Source organism: Vombatus ursinus, unplaced genomic scaffold (assembly GCF_900497805.2).
Source record: "Vombatus ursinus unplaced genomic scaffold, bare-nosed wombat genome assembly UNPS02014792.1, whole genome shotgun sequence".
Classification (NCBI taxonomy): domain Eukaryota; kingdom Metazoa; phylum Chordata; class Mammalia; order Diprotodontia; family Vombatidae; genus Vombatus; species Vombatus ursinus.
In genome coordinates this window covers 12,881,815-12,906,122 of record NW_020954570.1, presented here as the reverse complement: position 1 = coordinate 12,906,122, position 24,308 = coordinate 12,881,815, and the positions used below count along the sequence as shown (strand labels likewise).

Genomic DNA, 24,308 nt, shown 5'->3' with positions numbered 1-24,308 from the left:
GCAAATGCCTGAAGCTACATTTTAACTCGGTTCTTCCCAACTCCAAGCCCAATACTCTAGCCACTGGGCCACCTAGCTGCCTAATTGAACCAATGAGTAACTGATTACTAATAGGGCTTTTTTTTTTTTTTACCAGAGGTATCAGTGGTAAGAAGGACAAGGTTACTCACTGGGGGTGGGGCAGTGTAACACGACTGCTGGCCAATGGACCACAGCAATGGTGTGTGTGGGAGGAGCAATGGGACATGCTGTAATAAACAGTTTAGCAGTTTGGCATCATGCTCTAGCTAAAGCACAAAATAATTACACTCATGTTCCCTTGGGTAGTCTAGTACAATGGGAAGCAGCCTTAGAGGAGAGTAGTATATAGAATGCTGGCCTGGAGTCAGGGAGAACTGGGTGGAAATCTAAACCTTTGATACCCAAAAGTAGTTGTCTGCTTAAGGACAAATCACTCAATTTCTCCGAACCTGAGTTTCCTCATTTGTGAGATGGAATAGTATTATATGATGTCTTCAGGTCCTAAATCTATGATGTTGTGATTCATCGGGCCACAGTTCCACTTTGTGTTTATAGGTAGAACCCGGGAACTCTCCTCGTAATCCAGCATATCATTACACTGGAAAGAAGCAATGTATACAGGTCTTGTAACACAGAGTGCAGACCATAATACTTAACATACCTGTTTATGCCCATGAAACCTTACATGAACTGTGTAAACTCAGATTACCAGAAGTAGGTTCTTGGGGCCATTAAAGAGAGTGAAACTTACCTTCTCCTTTAAAACACAAAAATGTGGCTCAAGTCCAAAGCTCATGGGCTTTTTGAGATATAGGTAAAGCATGAAAATTCCAATAGGGACTTGAGTTGATCCTTCACTGTAACACGTGTATATATCTTGATATCACAAAATAAATATGTACCATGGAGAAAAGTATTGTCTAATATTAAAAATATGGGCATTTATAAAAAGTTACATTAATAAAGGTCCTTATTTCTTGTACCCTTCTGCATGTTGCTCTCTAAAGAGCTGTCTGCCTTTCCTACCACTTGTCCCAGCTCAGCTGATACCTAAACAAATCCTTGTACTTCTGAGTGACCCATGACTCAACCAATCCTATCTGCCTTCTAACATGCCTCTGAATATATTTAAATTGGACATCATTTTCCAAAGACATAGTACCCCAGTTTTCCAGGAATAAAATGTTCTTTCCTTCCCAGTACCATTGTTTATTGAGCACATACTATATTATGTAAAGCCATTTAATAATGTACCCTTCCTCATTCCAGCTAGATGGAACTCACTTCCATGCAAAATAATAAATATTCAGTCCAAAGCTGAATCGTTACCAGGAAAAATGCCTATCATTGATTCTTTGATTCATATTTCCATTAAATGGGTTCATGATAATTTTCCCCTTATTTTTATAATTATTCTGAGAAATAACACTATATATTTATTCTTCTTAACATTTTCTTTAATTTCAGTAAGTTGCTTCTAATGCTTTGCAAATATAGCTACCTGAATCTTCTTCCAATGGTAGAAATGCAATATTTATAGGTGTCATTTTATATTCCTTAAAAGTCATGTATAAATAACCACTTCAAATTGATAGTGTGTTATTTACTTACTCAAACTTTACTCTCTCCATCTTTCACAATACTTAATGACCATATTTAATTCTTGTACCAACATGATGTTTCTATCTATCAAATAATGTACTTGTTACAATGCAATTTTTCTGCATAGGTAAAGAATCTTAAGCTGCATGTGATGCTCCCGATGGTAACTCCTTGGGGTTCTCTCTTGTCATCTGCAGGGTGCTGGTTGCACTGCACTGGTGGTAGCTGTGGTTGCCAGGAAATTAGAACTTACCAAAGCTGAAAAACACGTGCATAATTTCATGATGGATACCCAGCTAACCAAAAGAGTAAGTCTATATTCCATATATCTGAAAAGAGGCTATCTTTTTAAAATGTGCTTTCCATGTTTCATAAATACTATAACTTTTAGTTTGAAGGTTGCCATTAAAATCAGATGACATCCTTTGTAATATTCTCTCTGGATTCAAAAATCACATTTTAAGGAAATAAAATTATTTGGGTTGGAGAAAAATGAACTCTCCAACTTAGAAATGTGGTATTCGCTAAAGAAATAAACCAAACCAACACTAATGATTGACAAGCATCCCTCATTTCCATTATTCTTCAGGTTTGCCATGTCTAAAGTTTTGGTAAGGAACATAATAGAATTTTTATTCGAGATTTTTTTTCTCTCTCTATTATAACCAGCAGCACTGGTTACTGGTAACCAAGAGCACTTGATATTTTATTAGATTAAATTATTTCTGTTGGCAGTCATTTCAAAATATATTCCATGGTCAAAGAAGTTGAGGTGTCAAGACTAATTAATTGCAATGGTGAATGGCAATGGATATTTTTATTTCAAGGCTAAGGGGAAATAAAGTAAAATCTTCCACTTAGCACTTGTGCATGTGTATATATGTACATAGATATATACAAATAAATTCAGTCCTTTACTTCCAGAATTTCACTGCATAGTCAAGCAAAGACAGAGCCACACAATGTGTGTGAAAACCTCGTTATTGTTATTATTATTCCCTTAATGCCTAATACTATATATCCAATGAGATAAATAAAATATCATGAACATGTATTCATATTTACAAACTCAGCATAAATTATGCCATGAGAATTATGCCCAAAGTACTGTGAGGGAATTAAATAAATTGTAAAGCTAAAGTAAAGGAAGAAATGTGCAAATCAAAAATTCTCTAAAAGGTCAATCATGATTTTTAAAATATGTCAAGAATCAGAAAACAAACATACATGCGAATTAATGCTGGTCGTGGATGTGTCAAGGGTAGTTAAGTTCTTAATAAGAACTTTACTTGAGCATACTTAAATTCCCAAACAGAGCTTTGATCTCACTGATTAGATTGTTTCTTACAATAATGGAGGATACAGCTCATCTATGTCTACCTGTCCTTCATGGCTTTTGTCCATTCTATACCATAAGTTCACCACAAGGGATCCATCCAATGTACTGAATAAAGGCTTTCCTTGCTTTTCCCTGACATGGTATAGATGCCAGTGGAGCATTTTGACTGTTTAGTAGTCATCCTTATCTTCCCCTCCTATGATACATTTCCTTGATGATATCTTTTATTCCTATTCGTCTTAAAAGTTCCTCATTGGTTAGGACTGGTGTAGTCTAAATTTCTATTACATTATGTGTGGTATTTATTTTCACTTCTCAGAGACTTTTCCATTACATATGCTCCTGCTATTAATTTAACATACTATGTAATTAATAATATTACAAGGTTATATACTTTGGCCTGTTTCATTCTTCTTGAACTACAGTGTAAAATTTGACTTTTAAAAATTCTGTATAGATTATGTATTGTTTGTAGATTGTTGGATAAGACACATCATAATGATGCTGTTTTAAGAGTTAGTTGGCTTTGTTCTGTTTCAGAGTTACATACTGAACCCTGGGGGTTATAAGTCATGACTGGAACTGGCCAAAAAAAAAAATCACTATGTTATAAGATAACATATACAAAATGCTTTTCAAACCTGCCCTACTAATGCATTTAGCAAAGGCCGGTATGATATTCCATGTTTATTCTGCATCAGCTTTTGAGGCATTTTTCTCTGTACTTAGTGTGTTAATATCCTTTCCCCATTACGTTCCTCCTCCCATTAAATTTTTCATACCCTCAACATATTGGCTACATTTTAGACTCATTGTCCATCCAAAGTTCTGTGGGATAACATGGAGCCATAGGCATTATAGGTCTCCTGTGCAATATATGTCTCAAAAAAAAAAAAAAGGTTAGACATGGTAGAATCCCAAACTGTAGTTGGAAATATTGTCCTCAAATACAGTTATGCATATTCAGTAAACAAAGAATATTTCTATAAAGTTTAGCAGAGATTCCTACTTGACTAGAATTTACAAAGTACCTGTTTTGGTTCTTTCAAAAGGCCTTCCCCTACCCAAAGGCAATAAAGACAAGAAAAAGATAAAGAAAATCAAACTTCATATCTTAGAGGGAAACTTGATCCCTAAAGAGTTTTCCAGAATACATGAGGACCTCTTCCTATAGAGATTTTGCACATGGGTCAATGGGAAATTGCCCCCCTACCCTTGATGAGAAATCAAACTGTCCTAGGTAAAAATTCTTTCATGCTTCCCTCAGTTCATAGCACCATCCAACTGGAGACCAGGCAAAATCTTTAGGTGTCCGTTTCTAGACAGGGCACACCAAAATTCCTCCAGCAGTTCCTGTATTATAGGCATTTCCCTTAGAGGTCCAGATAAATTTCTTCTGAGTCCCTATACCAAAGGGCACCTAAAATTAACCCCAGTGGATCCCTGCCATTACAAGGGCAATCTAAATGGAATTACATAATCACCAAAGAATAAGAGAAGGAAAGAAAGAAGGAAGGAAGGAAGGAAGGAAGGGAGGAAGGAAGGAAGGAAGGAAGGAAAAGCCTGAAAACGTGTGGGATTCCAAAATGGCATTAAACACTTGTTAAGTCGTTCAGGCATGTCTGACTCTTTATGATCCAATGGACCATAGCACACCAAGTCCTTCTGTCCTTCACTATCTCTCAGTCTGTCTAAGTTCATGTTCATTGTTTCCATGACACTATCTATCCATCTCATCCTGTGCTGTCCTCTTTTCCTTTTGCCTTCAATCTTTCTCAGCATCAGAGGCTTTTTGAATGAATCCTGTCTTCTCATCATATGGTCTTTTTGTCATATTTAAGCTTCAGCTTCAGTATTTGCCATTCCAATGAATAGTGAGAATTAATTTAAGTATTGAGTGAATTGATCTCCTTGATGTCCAAGGAACTCTAGCACCACAATTTGAAAGCACTGATTCTGTGGCACCCAGATTTCCTTAGAGCCCAGCTCTCACAGCCATACATTACCACTAGGAAAACCATGGCTTTGACTAAACAGATCTTAGTCAGCAGGATGATGTCTCTGATTTTTAGTGTGCTGTCTAAATTTGCCATAGCTTTCCTTCAAAGGAGCAAGCGTCTTTTAATATCATGGCTGCAGTCATCATCTGCAGTGATCTTTGAGCCCAAAAATATAAAATCTCACACTGCTTCTATTTCTTCTCCCTCTATTTGCCAGGAAGTAATGAGTCCAGATGCCAAGAACTTAGTTTTTTTCATGTTAAGCTTCAAGCCAGGTTTTTCACCCTCTTTCACCCTCATCAAGAGTTTCTTAATTCTTCTTCACTTTCTACCACAAGAATGGTATCTTCTGCATATCTGAAATCATTGATATTTCTCTCAACAACCTTAATTCTGCCTTTTGATTCATCCAGCCTAGCATTTTGCCTGATGGACTTTGCATATAAGTTAAATAAATAAGGTGACAATGTACAGCTTTGTTGTACGACTTTCCCAATCTTGAACCAATCAGCTGTTCCATGTTTGGTTCTAACTGTTGTTTCTTGATCTGTGTACTGGTTCCTCAAATAAGATGATCTGGTACTCCTATCTCTTTGAGGACTTGCCACAATTTGTTGTGATCCAGACAGTCAAACAGTGAAGCAGAAGTAGATTTTTTTTTTCTGGAACTCCCTTGCTTTCACCCTAATCCAGCGAATTTTGGCAATTTGGTCTCTGGTTCCTCTGCCTCTTTGAAAACCTGCCTGCACTTCTGGCTATTCTTGGTTCACATATTGCTGAAGCCTAGTTTGCAAAATCTTAACCATAACTTGCTGGCATGTGAAATGAGTTCAGTTGTTCAATAGTTTGAACATTCTTTAATATTGCCCTTCTTTTGGATTGGGATGTAAACTGATCTTTTCCAATCCAGAAGCCACTGTTGAGTTTTCCAAATTTGTTGGCATATTTAGTGCAACACTATAACAGAATCATCATTTAAGATTTTAAATAGCTCAGCTGGAATTCTGTCACTTCCACTAATCTTATTGTTAGCAAAGTTTCCTAAGGCCCACTTGACTTCATTCTCCAGGATGTCTGGCTCTATGTCAGTAACCACACCTTTGTGGTTATCAGTAATGTTAAGCTCCTTTGTCTATAGTTCATCTGTTTATTCTTGCCACCTCTTCTTAATCTCTTCTATTTCTGTTAAGTACCTACCAGTTTTGTCTCTTATTATGCCTGTTTTTTGCAGGAAACATTTCCTTGATATCTCTAATTATCCTGCAGAGATCTCTTGTCTTTCCTGTTCTATTGTTTTCTTCTATTTCTTTGCACTAGTCATTTAGGAAAATCTTCTTATATCTCCCTGCTATTCTGTCTTGCTTTCAGTTGACTATTATCTTTGCCTTCCACTTTCCTTTTTCCCTTAGGTATTTTTAAAGCTTTATCAGACAGCCATTTTGTTTTCTTCCTCCTCTTTTTCTTTGGAATATTTTTTGTTGCTGCTGCCTCTATAATATTGTGAATCTCTGTCTATAGTTCTTCAGACACTCTATCAACCAGATCTAATACCTAAAATCTTTAAATCACCTCCATTACACATTCCTAAGGGATGTTATTTAGGTCATACAATGATTTTTCCCTACTTTCTTCAATTTAAGTCTAAATTTCTCAGTAAGAAGTCCATTAAGCATTAGAAGTTGATTATTCAAGATTTTTAGGCTAGCAGGCAAACCATAGCTATGAGATCCAACAGGAAATTAAATAGGGTAGGTGAGTTTAAAAGGAAAAATATTAATATTCTTGAGCTATCATAGCAACCTGTAGGACAGAGGTACTTAGCCTGGGGTCTGAACTTTTTTAAAAAGTATTTAATTGTATCTCAACATATTTGGTTTCCTTTGCAACCCTATATATTTAATTTTATTTTATGCATTTAAAATATTATTTTATGTATGGGTCCATAGACTTCATCAGACTGTCAAAGTGGTATACACATCACACACACACGCACGCACGCACACACGCACATAATTAAGGATCCCTACTCTAAGAGAAATGTTTTGCACTGAATAAACTTGAACAAATGGATACAGTGATACAATAGATTAGTACATAAATATTCAAACAAGCAAAAGTTATCGTATAGAAACTGTTCTGACCTATAAAGAAACAAGAAAACTAATTATTGTATAATTGTGGTCTAAAAGAAAGGAGAGGAAAAACTTTGCCAGTTTTTTAGTAGATCCCAAAAATGAGAGTATCTGATAAGTAGAGCCTTGGGTGAAGAATATCTCTAAGTTCTCCAAAATGCAGAAGTCCCTATATGTATTCTAGATGAAGCCCTATCAAGTGTGTTCCAAAATATCATTTAACCAGTTAACAAAAATTAGCTTTTACAAAAGGTTATTTTTACTGAAAATATATGGCAAGGACCATAGTACAAAATCATTCTTTTTACTCCCTCAGTACCCACTCACTCCACCCCACCTCCAAAAAAACATATCCACTTAGTCCCTGAGGAGAATAAACTCAAATATAAAGTGATTGCTTCAAAACACCCACCCCTAATTGAGGGGAAGGAATATGCTTCTTGAGCCTTGGAGTCATTTTCTCCCTTTACAGAATCAGCACCAAGTTCACTTGCGTATATGGCCTTGCCAGTGGACAAGTCAGTTCCCTTGCTTAGCTGGTCCAGCTCCTTGTTGGACTGGTCAAGCAGGTTGCGCTCCAGGACTGCTGCCTGGTCTCCTTACCAGACTCAGCTGAGGCTACCACTGACTTCAGGACTCGGGTTGTTTGGGAGACCTCCGATGACAATGAGGGATCTGTTCTCACCAGCTGGCTGAGTGTTGCCCTTGATGTATCTCAGTATCCCTGGTGGCCTGGTGTTCTCCTCTCAGGATAAGCAGTCACCTAAGATAAGGAAAGAACAAACACACAAGAGCAAAGGTGCCGTCCCAAAGACAAATGTATGCTGAGCAGGGAGACAGGTCAAGCAGAGCTGCTGCCCTCCCCCCACCAAGAGATGTACAATCGTTCTTCCTCCAGAAAAGCCATCAGGGAAGAGAGCAAGAGATCTCCTGAAACCTTTTCTTAATGCATGTAACAAAATTTGTGATCTATTGGGAGAAACCCTACTTTCCACTCCTCATCACTGATTAGATTCCACTCTTCCCAAGTTGAGAACTCGAATGTCCATTGTTGTTGTAGGAATCCAGATCCTTACCAGAGGTTGTTATGTGCACACGCAGTTTGAGCAAAGCAGTCAATTAAAAGGTTTTTGGTCACCATGCATTTAGCCAGTGGGAAACAGAGGATACCTATGCATCTTCAGAGGATACCTCTGAAGCGAGTGAAAGCTCTCCTTCATTATACTTGCCTGAAAGGAGACTCACCAAGCCTCCATCTGGGTTTGAACCAAACACTATATATCCCAAATGCCCTAAAGACTCTGCATGCATCTTTATATAATGAGTGACAACCCATTACATAAAAATCTGCGGACCTCCTGAAAACTATGACCAATGAAAAACCTAGACACTGTATTTCAAAAAATCATAAGAGAGAATTGCCTCTTAGAACCAGAGAAACAGGGGGCAGCTAGGTGGCGTAGGGGGCAGCAAGGTGGCACAGTGAATACAGCACTGGCCCTGGAGTCAGGAGGACTCAAATTCAAATCTGGCCTCAGACCAGACACTTGACACTTACTAGCTGTGTGACCCTGGGCAAGTCACTTAACCACAATTGCCTTAAAAAAAAAAAAAAGAACCAGAGAACAAAGAAAAATAGGATCTACCTATCAGTGCCTAGTAATCCCAAACTGAAAACAGTCAAGGACGTGATGGCTAAAATCTTGCGTGTTCAAATCAAAATTACCACAAGGAACCAAAAAGAAAGAGTTCTCTTTCAAGCTACTATCATCAGGATCACATAGGACTTAGTAGCAAGTATTATAAAGTATTATAAAGGAAAGAAATCTTTAGAATGTAAACATTCTAAAAGGTAAAAGATAAAGGCTTGAAACAAAGAATAGCACCTTGAAAAACTGAGTTCCCTTAAGGGGGAAATATATGGATCTTTAATAGAGTAGAATGCTTTCAGTCAATATGGAAGAAAAGTTCAGAACTCAGTAGAAATTGAGAAATATGAATCTGGGAGTTAAGAGAAACTTAAAATGGTAAATACATTTGAGCAATTGGAAGAAGATGAACAATGAAGAAATGCTTCAAGAACACAAGGCCCAGATATGGGATGTTGAAAAGGGGAAAGAAGAAAATGGGATATACTGGAGAAGAATTGGGAAAGAAGGAAGAAATTACTAATTTGCATAATTAGAATACTTGAGAAAAAAAGTACATAAATATAAGAAAGGAGTAGGAGGAGCAGGATTCTCCTGAACTCACTCTTCTCTGAAACAGGAAAAAAAATATTGAAAAAAATATGGTCATGGTGTAGAAATACATTAAACTAATCAAGGAAACAGATGGGATCAGGAAACAGGAGGGGGCAGAAGAAGAAGAGGCCAAGAATTCTTGAAGGAATAGTCATAAACAAAATAAACTTCAGCTTCAGAGGATTAATCATAAAGGGGGCACTAAAAGAAAGAGAAAGGTATAAGAACTAGAGATCAGGGTCAGAGCTTGGCAAAGAGAGGAGCCACAAAGGAGTAAACAGATTTTAGTGGTGATCAGATTCCCCCTTAAAAGAAGGGAAAATATAAGAGGATAGAGGGAAATATATAATTAGCAATTAGAACATAAATAGAAAGGAATCACCCTTGAAATGAGAGGGTAGCAAAATGAATTTGAGAGTAGAAACTAAAACATATTTGTAATAAACACTTGAAACATAAAGAATCACATTGTAAAACTGAGGGGCTGTAACAGAATTTGTTTTTCTTTAGGCCAAAAAAGCAAGGGTAGCAGTTATGATCTCAAGCAAAGCAACAGAAAAAAAGGACATTATTAAAATAGATAAGCAGTGAAAGTGTTATTCTTAAAGGCACCAGAGAGAATGATATAACATCAATACTATATACACATGTACATAAATCTATATGTGTATATTTATATCCATATGCATATATTTATGGACGATAGTCATAGCATATAAGTACTTAAAGAATAAGTACTTAAAGAAGACATTTGGAGACTATAATGTACCCTTTCAGATCTAGACAAGTCTAACAAAAATAAAAATAAGAAAGAAATTAAGGATCTAAATGCAATATTAGAAAACTTAGATTCTGATAGATTTCTGGCAATTACCAAGTAAGAGTTGAAAACTTAAGAAAACTGAAAACAAGATGATAGCAGTCTAATGGCAGAAAGTGAAGAGCAATTAGGAAGCTCTTCATGAGAGTGAAAGAAGAGAGTATAAAAGCTGGCCTGAATTTTAACGTCAAAGAAAAACCAAAAACCCTAAGATCTTGGCAACTGATCCCATCATTTCCTGGCAAACAGAAAAGAAATGGAAGTAGTGTCAGATTTTATATTCTTGGGCTCAACAATCACTGCAGATGGTGACTGCAGCCATGAAATTAAAAGATACTTGCTCCTACGAAGCAAAGCTATGGCAAATCCGGACAGCATACTAAAAATCAGAGACATCACCATAGTCAAAGCTATGGTTTTTCCAGTGGATTTCACAGTATGGCTGTGAGAGTTGGACTAAAAGGAAAGCTGAGCACCGAAGAATTGACACTTTTGAACTGTGATGCTAGAGAAGATTGCTGAGAGTTCCTTGGACATCAAAAGATCAATTCAATCAACACTTAAAGAAATCAATTCAGACTATTCACTGGAAGGTCAAATACTGAAGCTGAAGCTTAAAATACTTTGGCCATATGATGAGAAGACAGGACTCATTGGAAAGGACCCTGATGTTGGGAAAAATTGAAGGCAAAAGGAAAAGGGGATGACAGAGGATGAGATAGCACCATGGAAACAACAAATATAAATATGGACAGACTTCAAGACATAGTGAAAAATAGAAGGGCCTGGCATTCTATGGTCCATGGGGTCACAAAGAGTTGGGCATGACTGAATGACTGAACAAAAAAAACCCACTACATCATAAAAACTTTGTAAAAAAAAAAAATAAAAAACAGAAATATGAAGTACTTCCTTAACTGATCACAGTGTAATAAAAATATATTCAATAAAGATTACTTGAAGAAAAGATTCAGAAGCAAATGAAGAATAAAACACTTTCATCCTAAAAAAAATCAAATAGGAAAAAATGGGTAATTTGGAACTATACTTCAAAAGTCACTAATGAGTACATATCCTTTGACCTAATGATATCACTACTTGGCTTAAACTACAAAGAAAACAAAGAAAGAGGGATGGGATGTATAAGTATAAAATTTTTCATGGCAGCACATTTTATTATATCAAAAACTCAAAGCAAAGTGGGTGCCCATCAACTGGGGAATGGCTGAACAAATAATTGTATATTAATATAATAGAATTATACTGTGCTATAATAAGTTATTAATGTGATGATCTCAGAATAATCTGAGAGGTTTTGTATAAATTGATGCAAAATGAAATGTGCAGAAGCAAAAGAGCCACTTATGTAATGATTGCAACATTTTAAAAGAAATAAATCATGAAAAAATTAAAGACTCTAGTTAATCAATGTAAGAAAAACCTGTCTACACTAGATGCCTTCACTTTCTCTCCTTTTACTTACTCCTCAACCCTTTGCAATTTGGTTTCCAGCCTCATCACTCAAATGAATCTGATCTCTCCAAAGCTACCAATGATCTCTTAATTGCCAAATTTGATGTTCTTTACTTAGTCTTCATTCCTTCTCAGCCCATCTACTACATTTGACATTACTGGCCATCCTATCTTCCTGAATATTCTCTCCTCTCTGTGACCGTACTTTCTCCTGGTTCTTCTGCTTGTCTGACCTTTCCTTGTCAATCTCTTTTGAAGGCTCATTGTCTATAGCACACTCCCTAATTGTAGATGTTCCTCAAAGTTCTGTCCTATTCCCTCTTCTCTGACTACATTCACTTGGTAAACTCATCAGTTATGATGGGTTTATCTATTATCTCTATGCAGATGATTCACATATACATATAGAGTCCCAGTCTGTACCCTGAGTTTCACTCCTAAATCATGAATTGCAAATTGGACATTTCAAGCTAGATGTCCCAGAGTTATTGCAAATGCAACGTGTTCAAAACAAAAAGTGTCTTTACCCACAAACTCTGGCCTTTTCCAAACTTCCTTATTTCTTTCGAAGGCCTCACTATCCTAATAGTCTCCTCAGTTTATATACTTAGCATTATCCTCAAAACCTCCCCCTCTCTCTCCCCCGCCACAAAACCAATCATTGTCATCTTGTTGTTTCTACCTCCACAATATCTCTTGCATCTAATCTGTTCTCTTCATTCACACAGCTAGTACTTTAATTCAGTCTCTAATCAGTTCTAACAAATTATTTCAGGAGCCTCTATCTTGGCATGCTTATCTCAAGTCTCTCACTACTCTAGAGCATTCTTTACTCTACTTTCAAAGTACTTTTCCTTAAGCATAGATCTGACCATGTGACTCCCCTAACCAATCAAGACCAGTGGCTTCCTGTTGCCTCTAGGACAAGGGTTTGTAACCTAGAGTCTGTGAATTTTTTAATACTATTTTGATCATTGTATTTCAATATAATGGTTCCCTTTGTAATACTATGTGTTTTATTTTATGCATTTTGAAATTCTATTCTATGAAGGGGTCCATAGGCTTCAGCAGACTGCTGTGCACACAAAAAAATGTTAAGAACCCTTGCTTTAGGATAAAATGCAAATTCTTCTGCTTAGCTTTTAAAGCCTTAATTTGTTTTATTTATTTATCTTTCAAGCCTTACTGGATATTATTCCTCCTCCCACATACTGCAATCCAGCCAAACTAGCTTTCTTAAGATTCCTCACACATGACATTGCATCTCCCATCTCTGTGCCTTTGCACTAGACATCCTCTCTCCACACACTCCACTCCTTATCCCATGCCTCCAATGCATTCCCTCCTGAGCTCTGCTTTAAGCACCATCATCTGCATGAAACCTTTCCTAATCATTTCACCTGCTACTGTCCTCTCTCCCAAACTACTTTGTATTTAACTTCTTTGTATAATATATTTGTATTTATTCATTCTACATTTATGCCACACATATTTGTGTATGCACTTCTTGTCTCCCCCATTAAGTGGAAAGTTCATTTCAGATAGGGATTTTTTCGTTCTTTGTACATATATCTCTGGCACTTAGCATAGTGCCTAACACTGCCCTTAATAAGACCTTTTTGAATACTGACTGTTATTCAGTAACCAAGACTTCATATCATCTGAAAATTTGATAAGCTTACTACCAATGAGATCCAGACTACCTATGCTGAGATATGATAACTAGTCTTAAGGACAGGTTAAACAAAAGGATTATTTCTACAATACATTCTAAAAACAACAAACTAGTCATTTCCTAACACTAGTATCTGCAAAATAATCCCAAATGATTGGTGATCTATTCACCACAGAGAAAAGTTACTGAATACTTTGAGTTCTTTGTCAGTCTGGAAAAAGATAAATTCCCAGTTTACCCCTGAAGATCAATACCCTTTTAAGATTGGTTATTTATATTTTAGAATGATAAATGTTAGAAGTATAAGGAACATCAATACCATCTAGTCCAATCCCTTATTTTACTGAAGAGGATACAGACCCAGACACATAAAGTGTCTAGCTAGTTAGTTAGTGACAGAACCAGGATTCAAACACATTTCTCTTGATTCCCTAAATTTCCCTTTCTACTACATCACACTGCCTTCCTTAAAAGGCAGTTTTCTAACTTCAAGTTACCATCTTACCTCCATCCTTCCCATATGGAAAGTTCATTGTCTTCACATTAAATACACTAACTTCTAACACTAGCTTATTAATTTAATGATGATTAATAAGTCCAAAAAACTCAAGCATTTAGAACTGGAATTACTTAGAGACTAATCAGTTCAACCCTTTCATTTTATACATTAAAAAAAAAAAGTTGAAGTCCAAAGAAATGATGTGATTTGTCCAAAGACACACAGCTCTTGAGTAGCAATGCCCAAACTGGATCTATATGATACAAGACATCTGGATAAAAGCAGAAATCTTCAATAAATTTTCTGAATTTATATAATGACCATAATGCCAAACATTTGGATATTAAGAAATAGTTAAATGCAGAGCCATTTTCTGCTACTGCACACTGAGATTAGATGAATAACACATTTTCCCTTTCAGTCATAATTTCTGAAGATTTTAATAAAAAAGTAATTAGTGATTTGGTATCACTAATAAAGTATGAAAGTATATTTAGACTATCATTGTCCATCAAGGAAATTATCATTTGTGTGATATACTAGACTCCAATATTGAGCAGCCCTGCTGCTGTCCAACCTTCATACATTTGGCAGTTTGCTTTTTTTGAAGGAAACAAATGACATGTGAAAACAATCATAGCACAAAGTGGAAATAATTTAAAGGATTAAGAATAGATCTTGGGGAAAGCACCAATAAGGGAACAACAAAAATGGTGGAAAACGTCCTTGCGTATGTATCAGATGTCTCTAGCTAACATAAGTAGAATCAGGACATTTTGGTTTGAATTCTGGGTTTGTCACTTAATATCTTTGCCACTTGATCCCTTTACATCTCTGGGCCTCACTTCCTTCATCTGTAAAGCAAAGGGATCTCATGTGAACTAGGTGATCTCTTGAGCTCCCTCCAGTTTTTATTCCTATGATCTTATAGTAGTCAATATGTCTTCCCACTCAAAAACAAAAAGGTCTTTTTAATGTTGCATAGGTACGTGAGAAAGGATGCATTAAAATTCCTCTCTCTGTTTCTGTGCATTATTTTGCATGCAATAGTAGATCTGTTTAGCAGACTTAACTGATCACAATGATTTTGATGCACAAGGGCCTCCTAGAAAAGTAGTAAAAGATTCAGGTATTGATTTTATGAACTTGATCTTTTTCTTTTTATATAGGTGAAAAATGCAGCTGCCAATGTACTCAGGGAAACATGGCTAATTTACAAAAATACAAAGCTGGTAAAAAAAATAGATCATGCAAGAGTAAGAAAACATCAGCGTAAATTCTTACAAGCAATCCATCAGTAAGTAGTAATTTTTCTCCCATTCTGCTGTTATATCTGTGGATTTACATTAGGGGAAAAAAGTTTATTTTCAGAGGGCATTAAATGGCAAAGTAATGCTTTTTTTAGATATAAAGAATTTTAAACACCAAACAATTTGAAATTCCTTGCATATTTGAGAGATTATGTATCAATAACATTCATTGAAAGGAATAAAAATCTGATATACTAGTGGATGCATAACTTATGACTCTCATTTCACATGTTTCACACTTTCAAATTAATTGCTATCACTATTGTTGAGGTTTTATTCCCTAACAAAGCATATGAATCTTTGTCATTTGCTCTTTGAGAATTAGGCTGAATCTACATGATACCAGACATCTGGATAAAAGCAGAAATCTTCAATAAATTTTCTGAATTTAACATAATCAACATAATGCCAAATACTTGCATATTAAGAAATATCCATATAATTGAGTTTTTCAGCTTCTTTCCATTTTATTATCTCACATAAACATGTCCTTCATATGGTTCTATATCCTTGAATTCTTTCTGTTAGCAATCTCTTACTATTATGCTGATGTTAAAGAGAGTGGTTATATATGGTTATATTTTCATATCTTATAACTCACATTGAATTTCAAGAAAGAAATATATATACAATATTTGCTGGTGCATTGGGGGCAGTGGTTTTTAGGACTTAGGGACTTTCTTCCCAAGGCTGGATGCATCATACTGTGTGTATTTTTCCTAGGGATATTGACTACATAATTTTATTTCCTTTTACCTCATTACATCCCCAAGAAGTGGGAATAGACAGGTTTGTTTTTTTTTTTTTTACCTCCCAGGATAATTTGTTTCACAAAGAGCCGAAGTGTCTTTTCCAATGTTACCCAGCCAGACAACTTTTGGAAGTGTCTTCAGATTATTTTCAATAATTTATCTAACCAACACAGTATCATTAAGTTTCTGTTGGGGCTTTACAATTCGCTCACCCTCTTGTATACCTACCACTTACTCTCTTTCCCATATCAGTCTGTGTGTGGGTTTTTTTTTAATCCAGTCACTTTTTTCTGTTAACTGTATATGTTAGTTTATGTGTTTGAAGAGCAGATAGTTCTATATATGTTTTTGTCCTTATGGGTATGTGCATACCAGTGCATGTATTGAACAAAGTGTGTTCATATTTATTGTAGAACGTACGTCTATATAGGTGGGAGACAGTCAGTTGCCAAGTCCTTTTGATTCTACCTTTGTAACATCTCTCATATGTTCCTTCTTTCCTCTGACACTGCTACCACTCTGGTCCAGTCCCCCATCATCTCCCATCTGGACTGTTGCAATAACTTGCTCACTGTTTTCCCTTCCTCAGATCTCTCCCACTCTACTTACTCATCCTTCACTCAGTGATCAAATTGATCTTCTTAAAGCACAAGTTTGACCGTGTCATACCCTCTCCCATTCAGTAAATTCCAGTGGCTCCCTCTTAACCTCCAGGATCAAATATAAAATTCTCTCTTTGACTTTTAACTGCCTTCCTAACCTTCCTCCCCTCCACCTTTCCTATCTTCTTATACTTTAGTCATCCATGTACTCTGTGATCCAGTGACACTGGCCTTCTTGCTGTTCCTAGTATAAGATACTCCATTTCCTGACTGAGTATTTTTATTAGCTATCACTTATGGCTGGAATTCTCTTGTGGCTTCCCTGGCCTCCTTAAAATTCCTATAAAATCTTACTTTGCACAAGAAGCCTTTTCAAATCTCACTTATTTCTAATGCCTTCCCTTTGAGAGATTTATCCAATCTCAATTTATATATCCTGTTTCTACAGAGCATGTTGTCTACCCAGTTAGTTTATGAGCTCCTTGAGAATAGGGACTGGATTTTTTTGTTTTTGTTTTTGTTTTTTTGTTTTCCTTTCTTTGTATCCCCAGCACTTAGCACAGTGCCTGGCTCATAGTAGGTTCTAAAAATGCTTGTTGACTGACTGACTGATTAGAGCATATGAAGATGCAGAGACAGGTCTGGAGGGGTAAGTATTAGCATTGTGTGAATAGTGGAATGCAAATTAATTTTGTTCATGAATGGATATTATTACAAGTAAATATATGTATATTATGTATACATGTACAGATATGAATTCATATAAAGCAAAATACATGAAAACTTTTGGAAAGCATAATCCTAAATATATTAACAAATATTAAAACTGTTTTAGTGGTATTATGGTATGCCATACTCGTGCTAGAATGGCCTGAGGGAATACCTGTTATCTTTTGCTTACGTCGGACATTGTCTACACTGCTATTTCTATAGTAATATAAATTTCCAACATTTTAACTTGAACTTCAAGCAATTTTCAAAGACTACAGATCTCATTTTATTAATCAATATTGTGATAGTCCTGAGCATATTGTTTTTAGGAAAGCTATATTTTCAGGAGATGTTCAATTGTATGTTTATAAATATGTCATATAAGTTTATTCTCCTAATATATAATCTTATTTTACTTTTGTTGAAGTTTAGAAAGTTTTTCAAAAGCACACAGGGCTCGATTCTTATGGCAAGGTCTTTGATAGATTTAGACCATTCAGACATAGTGAGGGTTTTTGCCTTAGACTTTGATAGTTGAATGAGTATTGAAAATTAATTTGTTTGATAGAGTTCTCCTGATTTTACTATTTTGTAATTACTCCAGGAGAACTTCATTTGCTAATTTTTGCAAATCTAATGGTTTTTGCTTACTCTGTTCTCTTCCATTCCTCCTCTCTTTCTTCCTCTTCCTCAACTCCCTTAGTGGGAAAGGTAAATCCCACTCCTCAATAACTGACCTCTTGATTTGTGCCATTTAATTTTAAAAGAATTTAATTTTCAAAGAATTTTCAGTGATGTAGTTTTTCTTTTGGATGGACAGATCTATGTCATGGAGCTATTAGGTTCAGTGTGTTTTTACTCTTTCCTACGGTGATTTTGGCTTTAAAATTTATCATTTTATGATCCTACTTATAAGTCTATTGATAAATGTGAACCTTTCCTATAGAGGAAGATAGGATAGATAGATAGATAGATATTTGAATAATCCATCCATCACTTATATATGCATAAAATAATAAGTCATGATTATCTTGCTCTCATAAAACCAAGTTTCTGAAGAATCCAAAATGAAATAAGAAGTATGTAGAAACTAAAACACAATTTCTGTAACATTGTTTTAAATCTGTTCCTTTAAATCAAATCATATCAGTAGTGCTCGCCTTCGATCCAAAATATCTCATACTATTGTTTCTAATATCAATCCATACAAAAGATACCGAGACATTTTTATTTTCTTTTAATTTCTGTTATGAATAAAAATTGGATAATTCTTTTCCATTTTCAGACCTGCTTGTCTTGAATTATCACCATTACTGTACATATGACCGGAACTTTGAGGAGAATTTGCTGTCTGGAGGGGAGGTTCCAGGGGTGGGAGATAGCAATGTGGAAATACTTATGGGGTAAAAAATACAAACACCAGGGTTATTCTAAAGAGTTTTGGTGAACCAAATGAACCTGCAGAATTAGTGCAGGATCTCCCAGCTGGTGAATTGAGCCCCCTGTGTCCATCTGAACACCATTCTATGTTCTTTGGTTCCAATATATTTTACAGTTTCTTTTCTTTTGTTTTGTCTTTTTATTTCAACAAAATGAAAATAGAGCTCGGAAGTAAGTTGTATGAGCTGCTCTGCTCAACATTTGCAGAATTTACTACCGTCTGCATGCAACCAGCAGATCCTTTATTTGTGAATTTCAGTAGTCTGATTGCTACCATAGAAATGTGATCCAAATTCATGGTCTTTTTCTGTGATAAGTGAAGTTCACAAGGAAGGAGTCAATATATTTCTTACTCTTCTCCTCCCTCTACCCCCTTTCTTTTAACTTTGAGGGGGAAAACCCACAACACACAAACCTGCATGTTAACTTTTATTCTGGCAGCTGCAGCTTAAGTAAGACCATTTCCCATTAGATCTTTATCATGATAGTCAGAATAAAAAACAGGAAGTCAAAGTCAAGAGGACTTAATATTTTAAGCAAAGAAAAGTTCAGTTCAGACAGATATGTATAACTTTATTTTAACTTTTCCAAGTTCTGTGAAAAAAATTTGATGGGCAAAATTCTTCTGTTAGATATAAGTATAATATTATCTTGTCTAAGAGATCAACTAGGCACCATCTCTTGGTATGTAAAATACTTAACTGATTTTTGCCTGATCTTAAGGGCGTAACTATCCATCCCCTCAACATGATTTCAAAAACGTAAAAAATTATCTTTGTATCTTATTCCATATGGATCTTCTAGTTCTGTTATAAAACTTTATAGCTGGAAGAGAGCTAAGATGATGATGGTAGTGATGGTGGTGGTGGTGGTGGTGGTGGTGATGATGATGATAACAGGTAATAACAGCAGCCATAGTGCTTTAATATTTTGGAAAGCACTTTCCATATACTTCAATTTGATTTTAGAAAAAATCCAACCTAACTCTTTATTATACAAATAAGGATGCACTTCGTTCAGAGCTAGTGGCAGAGGTGAAACTATAATCCAGGTTTCCATACTTCCTGTCTAGCACTTCCTTTCCACTGTACCATGTTGTATATCTAGAACGGACTTACCAATTTAGCATTTTTTAAAAAGGTGTCCATAAAGTTAGCATGTAAAAACTATCTATCACAATGCTACATGGCATTTGAAGGGAAATTATCCTTTGGAATCTTCTGTTTAGGACTGGGGTTCTTAACATTTTTTGTGTGTGTCATGGGAATCTGGTGAAGCTTAAGGACCCATTCTCAAAATAATATTTTAAACACAGGGCCGCTAGGTGGCGCAGTAGATAGAGCACTGGCCCTGAAGTCAGGAGGACCTGAGTTCAAATCCGGCCTCAGACCAAACACTTGACACTTAATAGCTGTGTGACCATGGGCAAGTCACTTAACTCCAATTGCCTAAAAATAAAAAAAAAAATACATGAAATATGTAGGATTGCAAAGGTAACCAATTTTACTGAAATATAGTATCAAAATATGTTTTAAGAAGTTCACAGAGCTCAGGTTAAGAATCCCTAATTTAGGATTAGTTTATAACATTCCATCCTTAACCTTTTGGAATGAAAAGGTACACCATATAGTGTAATTTCAATTCAAACGAAATTGGTTTAGTTTCAAATAAACTTACAGAGAAATCTCCTATGCTCTCAAAGAAAAGTAAGATAAATAACCTAAAATGATTAGAGATTGTTCTTTAAATATGCTTTAACTACTCAAAGACTACATTGCCACAATGAGGCAGCATTGGTGACATATGGAATACTGTAGTTTCAAAGAATTAGAGATTTGCAGAAATTTCCCTGGTAATACACTCTTGCCCTAAAAGTTACGGATTTTCCTGTATAACTATTTAAATTATTTAAGTAGTCCAAACTACTGTTTTTTGAGTTATTGGGTTTCTGAACTATGAGTAAATTGAGTAATTTGAGTAAAAATGAGTAAAATGAGTAAAATGAGTAACTTACTTTTAAAAAGTAATTTTTATTCTAGGAGTAGCTCTGCTTGATCTGTTCATCTTTTAGAGCACAGTTCTGGAGTATTAGTAATCTAATTTGTATTAGGATAAGGACTTTGTTCTTTGAAATGCCAAGAAAGATGGTGTTGGAGAGATTGTCCCAAGTAATTGTTTTCCCATAAGTATTACACAATGTAAGTCAATTTCCAACCCCATTGTTTAAAAAATTATTTTTAATTTTTACTTCAAGATATACATAAAACAAGATTGAGAGAATATTGCATTTTATTTTAAAAAACTATTTTGCCTCAAAGCATCAATTATTAAAATCTTATATATATGAATTTGAAAACAAGATAGTTTCCCTACCTCTCAAATTTGTTAAACGATTAGAAGTAAAATTCAAGTTAAGTATAGTAAGGAAAAAAGTGAAAGCATTATGAACATTTCGAGTTTTAATATGCTGCTGGTTGAATAAAAGCTATGTTTAAATTAATGAGAATCTCACTTATCACTGTGTTTTCATCAGTCCAAACACTTACCCCAATCCATTCCAGACTAAACAGGGCTAATTATTGTATCTGTTCATATAGGCATAGGAAGGTGTTGAATAACTATAACATTGATGAATACTCAATTGCTATATGTCTTTCTTCCTATGTCTATTTGTCATGATACTGAAGCTTCAAGGAATGTTGTGGCTTTCTCTCATATGAATAAATCCTTATTACCTCTTTTCAAGTACAACTTAAACCACGTGGTGGATAATAGTCCTGAGGACATCACATTTCTTGCTCTCTTTTTTTGTGGTGTTAAAGAAGCATGCTTTTCATTATACCAGATACATGACGAATTTTTGACTTTACCCCAAATACTCAAGGCATTATTCATGCAGTTATTTGCTCTTGTTAATTTTGTGCATGCTTTTGGGGAGGAAAAAGATAAATGAAAGAAAAAAAGAAGAAAAGTGTCTGACTTTAAATTTTACCTCATAGATTAAGAAGTGTAAAAATGGAACAGAGGAAACTAAATGACCAAGCAAATACATTGGTGGACCTGGTCAAGGTGAGTCAACACATTCTCTTGTCAAAAGCCAGGACTATTCTCATGGTCCTCTAGTCTCAATTTTAAGTGTTTTGTCAAGGTCATTCAGATAGAATACAATAGAATGGTATTTGTAATTTTTCTAAATACTTGAATGCCCATAATAATTCAATCTTGGGCAAAACGATGTTGTCTGTCATCATCAGACTGAAATATCAAGAATAGAATTTGGTATATGGATTAGACTATGGATGTCTTATATCCAATGATGTGTTTCAGAAGGAGGTGTTTCAGAAGGAGGAAAAAAATTAAAAATAACTTCCAACTTAAAACATTGTGAGGTTTTCCAAAGTCCTGATCACTGGAAGTCTCTCTCTCTTTTTTTTTTTTTTTTTAGTTTATATCTGTGTTTGCATAGAAGCATCTATAGGCAGCAGATAAGGAGCAACTAGAGATTAGAAAAAGGAGAAATGACAGTGTGGATAATCTCCAAGAGAAGATGGGAGAGGATGGGAACAAGGATACATGGAGAGGAGCTGGCCATGTTGAGGACCATCTCCTCATTAGTATGGAGTAAAGAATGGGGGGATGATGAGGATGATGTCAGCGGATTACAAGATGAGGAGAATGCAAGAAACGGGAGATCCTAGTGAATGGTTATGATTTTCTCTATAAAGAAATGACACAGAAACTGATATTTAGAGAGATAGAATGATTTACCCCAGGTCTGGCAAATAGTAGAGGGCAGAGGTGAGATAGAAGTAAAGTTCTCTTACTTTGATTCCTATTGGGATTATTTACAAGGCATTAAGAAGCTTTTGATCTTTTTATTCTTTTTTCGTTAGAGTTCATTATTAATATTTAAAAGTCACACTCATTTGTATTTGCTTATGAATGCCAGCTATTTTGTTATTTTTTTTTCTTTGTACCTCCGAGTCTAGTGCTTGAAATTGTGTTTAATAAATGTTTCCTGAATGAAGAAATGAGTGAATTAGTAATAATTGTCAGCATTTATGTAGCATTTTCAGTTTGTAAAGCTCTTTAAAATTATCTCATTTTATCCTCATAACAGTCCAGGGAGATAGACACTTATTGTCCTCATTTTACAGATAAGGAAAGTAAGACAGATACAGGTTAAGTGACTTGCCCAGGGTCACACAGTAGTAAGTATCTGAGGTCTGTTGTTGTTGCTGAGTTGTTTCAGTCATGTCGAACTCTTTGTGACCCCATTTGGGGTATTCTTGGCCAAGAAGTGGTTTGCCATTTCCTTCTCTAGTTTTACAGATGAGAAAACTGAGGCAAACAGGATTAGGTGACTTTCCCAGGGTTACATAGCTAGTAAGTGTCTGAGGCTGGATTTGAACTTGGGTCTTCCTGCCTCCAGGTCTAGGACTCTATCCACCTACCTGTCAGTGAATGGATGAATGAGGAGAGAGAGACAGAGAGAGAAACAGAGACACAGAGAGAGAGAGACAGAGAGCAGAGAGCAGAGAGAGAGAGTGAGAGTGAGCATGTCTCTTCCCCACTGAGCATCACACCAGAAGGGGGTATATACTAGCTCTGAGTATTTAGCACTCAATCACTACTGGGGCCGTACTCTCTCTTCATACTACTTACGTATGTATCATACTCTTCCTTTTCAGACACAAAGCATCATGTATGACATGATTTCTGACATAAGTGAAAGAAGTGAAGAATTTGACAAGAGGGTTGGTAACCTGGAAAATAAGTTAGAGACTTTGATTGGTAATATTCAAGCCCTCCCTGAACTGCTAAGTCAGACAATCAGTAAGCAGCAAAGAGATTTCATGGAAGCTCAGATGCAAAGCTACACCAAGAATGTTGCCTACAGTGCAGAGCGGTCACGGTCCTTGACCCGAAGAAGGAGGTCCTCCTCTACAGCACCACCAACTTCATCAGAGAGTAGCTAGAAGAGAATAAGTTAACCACAAAATAAAAGACTTTTTGCCATCATATGGTCAATATTTTAGCTTTTATTGTAAAGCCCTATGGTTCTAATCAGTGTTATCTGGGTTCTGATGTCAGAACTCTGGGAACCTGAACACAATGTTTTAGGCCAAAATGAGTGAAAACTCTTTTCTTTTCTTTCAGATGCACAGGGAATGCACCTATTATTGCTATATAGATTGTTCCTCCTGTAATTCCACTAACTTTTTATTCATGCACTTCAAACTTTACTACTACAATATATAATATAATAAAAAGGTTAATTTCTGCACAATTTGCTTTATCACTCCAACATAACTTTGAAATGTGATATTTTTGCATTGTCTTCAAGAGCAAATGATCAGTGAGAACAGCTATGTACCAATAACACTAATTTCCAAAATTTCAGTCTATTAGGAAAAGAAATTAAATTCCTTGGTGCAATATTCTTTCAAACAGTATGTAAAATAAGGTCACTAACACAGCCACCTTTCCATTTGTAAAATTAAGGGTTTCTGATTAATTTGCAAGTTAAAGTCTAGACTCACTTTTATCATGGCAACAATGTCACAAGTGTCACAAACTATTTGACTAATCAATTTGTTCTCAATTCCATAGAAAATTAGCATGATAACGGTGCCAAGATTAACCCTAAATTCATTAAGCGATATTTTCTTAAATGTAATTCTAGAGT

At 35.6% G+C, this 24,308-nt stretch overlaps 1 protein-coding gene across 1 annotated transcript in view; it reads left to right on the top strand.

Annotated features, from left to right (window-relative positions):
• The window catches only part of KCNN2 (potassium calcium-activated channel subfamily N member 2), a 185,642-nt gene extending 161,786 nt beyond the window's left edge, over nt 1-23,856 (top strand). The window contains exons 5-8 of the mRNA XM_027869198.1: nt 1,821-1,931; nt 14,974-15,101; nt 21,619-21,688; nt 23,311-23,856. Of these exons, the coding sequence (XP_027724999.1) occupies nt 1,821-1,931; nt 14,974-15,101; nt 21,619-21,688; nt 23,311-23,598 (597 nt within the window). The 3' untranslated portion in view covers nt 23,599-23,856. The remainder of the gene's footprint in view (nt 1-1,820; nt 1,932-14,973; nt 15,102-21,618; nt 21,689-23,310) is intronic.
• Nucleotides 23,857-24,308: the final 452 nt, after the last annotated feature.